This window comes from Sceloporus undulatus, chromosome 11 (genome assembly GCF_019175285.1).
Source record: "Sceloporus undulatus isolate JIND9_A2432 ecotype Alabama chromosome 11, SceUnd_v1.1, whole genome shotgun sequence".
Taxonomy (NCBI): Eukaryota; Metazoa; Chordata; class Lepidosauria; order Squamata; family Phrynosomatidae; genus Sceloporus; species Sceloporus undulatus.
In genome coordinates this window covers 6,845,561-6,847,779 of record NC_056532.1, presented here as the reverse complement: position 1 = coordinate 6,847,779, position 2,219 = coordinate 6,845,561, and the positions used below count along the sequence as shown (strand labels likewise).

General features: G+C 45.2%; 2 protein-coding genes across 2 annotated transcripts in view; one reads left to right on the top strand and one right to left on the bottom strand.

The window, feature by feature from the left end:
• SPECC1 (sperm antigen with calponin homology and coiled-coil domains 1) overlaps positions 1-731 on the bottom strand; it is a 60,783-nt gene extending 60,052 nt beyond the window's left edge. The window contains exon 1 of the mRNA XM_042442596.1: positions 543-731. Within this exon, the coding sequence (XP_042298530.1) occupies positions 543-731 (189 nt within the window). The remainder of the gene's footprint in view (positions 1-542) is intronic.
• The window catches only part of TIMM22 (translocase of inner mitochondrial membrane 22), a 6,152-nt gene continuing 4,453 nt past the window's right edge, over positions 521-2,219 (top strand). The window contains exon 1 of the mRNA XM_042442417.1: positions 521-1,168. Within this exon, the coding sequence (XP_042298351.1) occupies positions 931-1,168 (238 nt within the window). The 5' untranslated portion in view covers positions 521-930. The remainder of the gene's footprint in view (positions 1,169-2,219) is intronic.

Below are 2,219 nucleotides of genomic sequence, written 5' to 3'. Positions count from 1 at the left end.
TTTTAATAACAACAACAACAACAACAACAAACAATAATAATAATAATAACAACAACTTTAATAATAATGTTAGACAGCCCTGCTGTCTTAGAGGTCCTCCATTGTCCTCCAAAAGGGGCCTGGCCCCACCTGTCTCACCTGAGGCCTCTCACCTGTCCTTTCCAAGGATGCTCCTGTCCTTTTGGTCCTTAGCAAACTCTCCTTCTTCTTCTCCTCCTGCAACGGCTCCAGCAGGGGGACACCTCGCGCGGGACAAAAACTACAAGCCCCATCAGGCAAAGGCTCTCCTTCCTCAGCCAAAGCGCTGGGCGTTGCATGCCGGGAGTTGGAGTTTCCTCGGAAGGAGGACGTGATTGGACGACGAGCGCGCCTGCGCAGTAACAAGGCAAAAATTGTCCCCTTCGCAAGGGACTCCGCAGGGACTGCGCCTCCCGTGAGCCCCCGCGGCGGGGTTCTTCATTGGGAGAACAGGGCTCTGTGGCGCAAGGCATAACGGGAGTTGCAGTTTTCGTTTTCTGAGGGGGAGTGGAAAAGAGACGTACCAAGTTGGCGTCTTCCTCGATAACTTTGTCCCCCGTAATGTTCTGAGGCGGGAATTTCCATTGAGAGAACCGGGCCGTCGAGGCCCAAGGCGTCCTTTCCCCCAACGAAGCGGGAACAGACTTTGCCTCCCGTGATCCTCCGCGGCAAGAATTCCCATTGGGAGAACAGGACGCTTCGGCGCAAGGCATGACGGGAATGGTAGTCTCGGTTTTCCGAGACGCTTAAACAAACATGGCGGCGGCTGTGTCTTCTACCTCAATGAAGCGAAACAGACTCCGTCTCCCGTGATCCTCCGCGGCAATGATTCCCATTGGGAAAGCCTTGGCGCTATGGTGCATGGCCTGACGGGAGTTGTAGTCAGTTTTTTTCTGAGGGGCTTGAAGCGCCATGGCGGCGCCGGGGCCGAGTAGTTCCAGCGAAGCCGGGAAGGCGTCGTCCGAGGCGGCCCCGCTGCAGTACAGCCTGCTGCTGGAGCACCTGGTGGGCGAGAAGCGCGGCCCGAGGCAGGCCTTGGACCCTGCGGCCTTCGGGGGCTTCCCTTCGCCGCCCAAGAGCCCCGAGCAGAAGATGGTGGAGCGCGCCATGGAGAGCTGCGGCTTCAAGGCGGCCCTGGCCTGCGTCGGAGGTAGAAGGAAGGACCCAGGGCCGGCTTCCCCGGTTCATGCTGCAGCTTAGAAAGCCACCTCCACGAGTATAGATAAGCCATATATACACATACACACACATACATATCACTTATCTATAACACCTTTATATATATGTATATGTATAGCATATCTATAGAGATGTCGCCTATATATATATATATATGTACACACACATATGTATATATATTGCTCATCTAGAACACTTTTATATGTGTGTATATGCATAGCATATCTATAGAGATATCGCCTATACACACACACATATATATTGCTCATTTGTATCTATAGTACTTATATATATATATATATATACACACACACATATATATATTGCTTATCTGTATCTATATTACATATATATATATATACACATAAACATAGTATAGATACACACGTGTATATACATTGCATATCTGTCACTTTTGTACACACACACATATATATAGTTTATCTATGTACCTATATATATTTTATACACACACACATTTATATACACACACATATGTATATATATATATTGCATATCTATATCTTGTATTATATATATATACATAAACACATATATATACATATATAGCTTATCTATGTATCTATATTGCTTTTATACGCACACACACATTTATATACACAAATGTATGTGTGTGTGTGTATATATATATATATATATACATACTGTATTGCATATCTGTCTGTATCTATACATATTACTTTTATATACACACATTTGTATACACAAATATACATGCTTATATGCATGTATATATGTTTGTTCTCCACCTTCAACACTTTGCTTAAACCTCCCTCTCCTCCAGTCTCTTCATCTTTCTCTCCTAATGACTTTGCTAACTATTTCATCTCTAAGATTACCACTATTCGCTCTGAGATAGTCCCTCCTGATTCTTCTTCTGCTCTTAATCTTCTATCACCTTCGCCTAACAAATTTTCTGTCTTTCCTCCTGCCTCTTTGGATGAACTCTCTACACTTCTGAACTCTTCCAAACCTGCTACCTGTCCTCTTGATCCTATTCC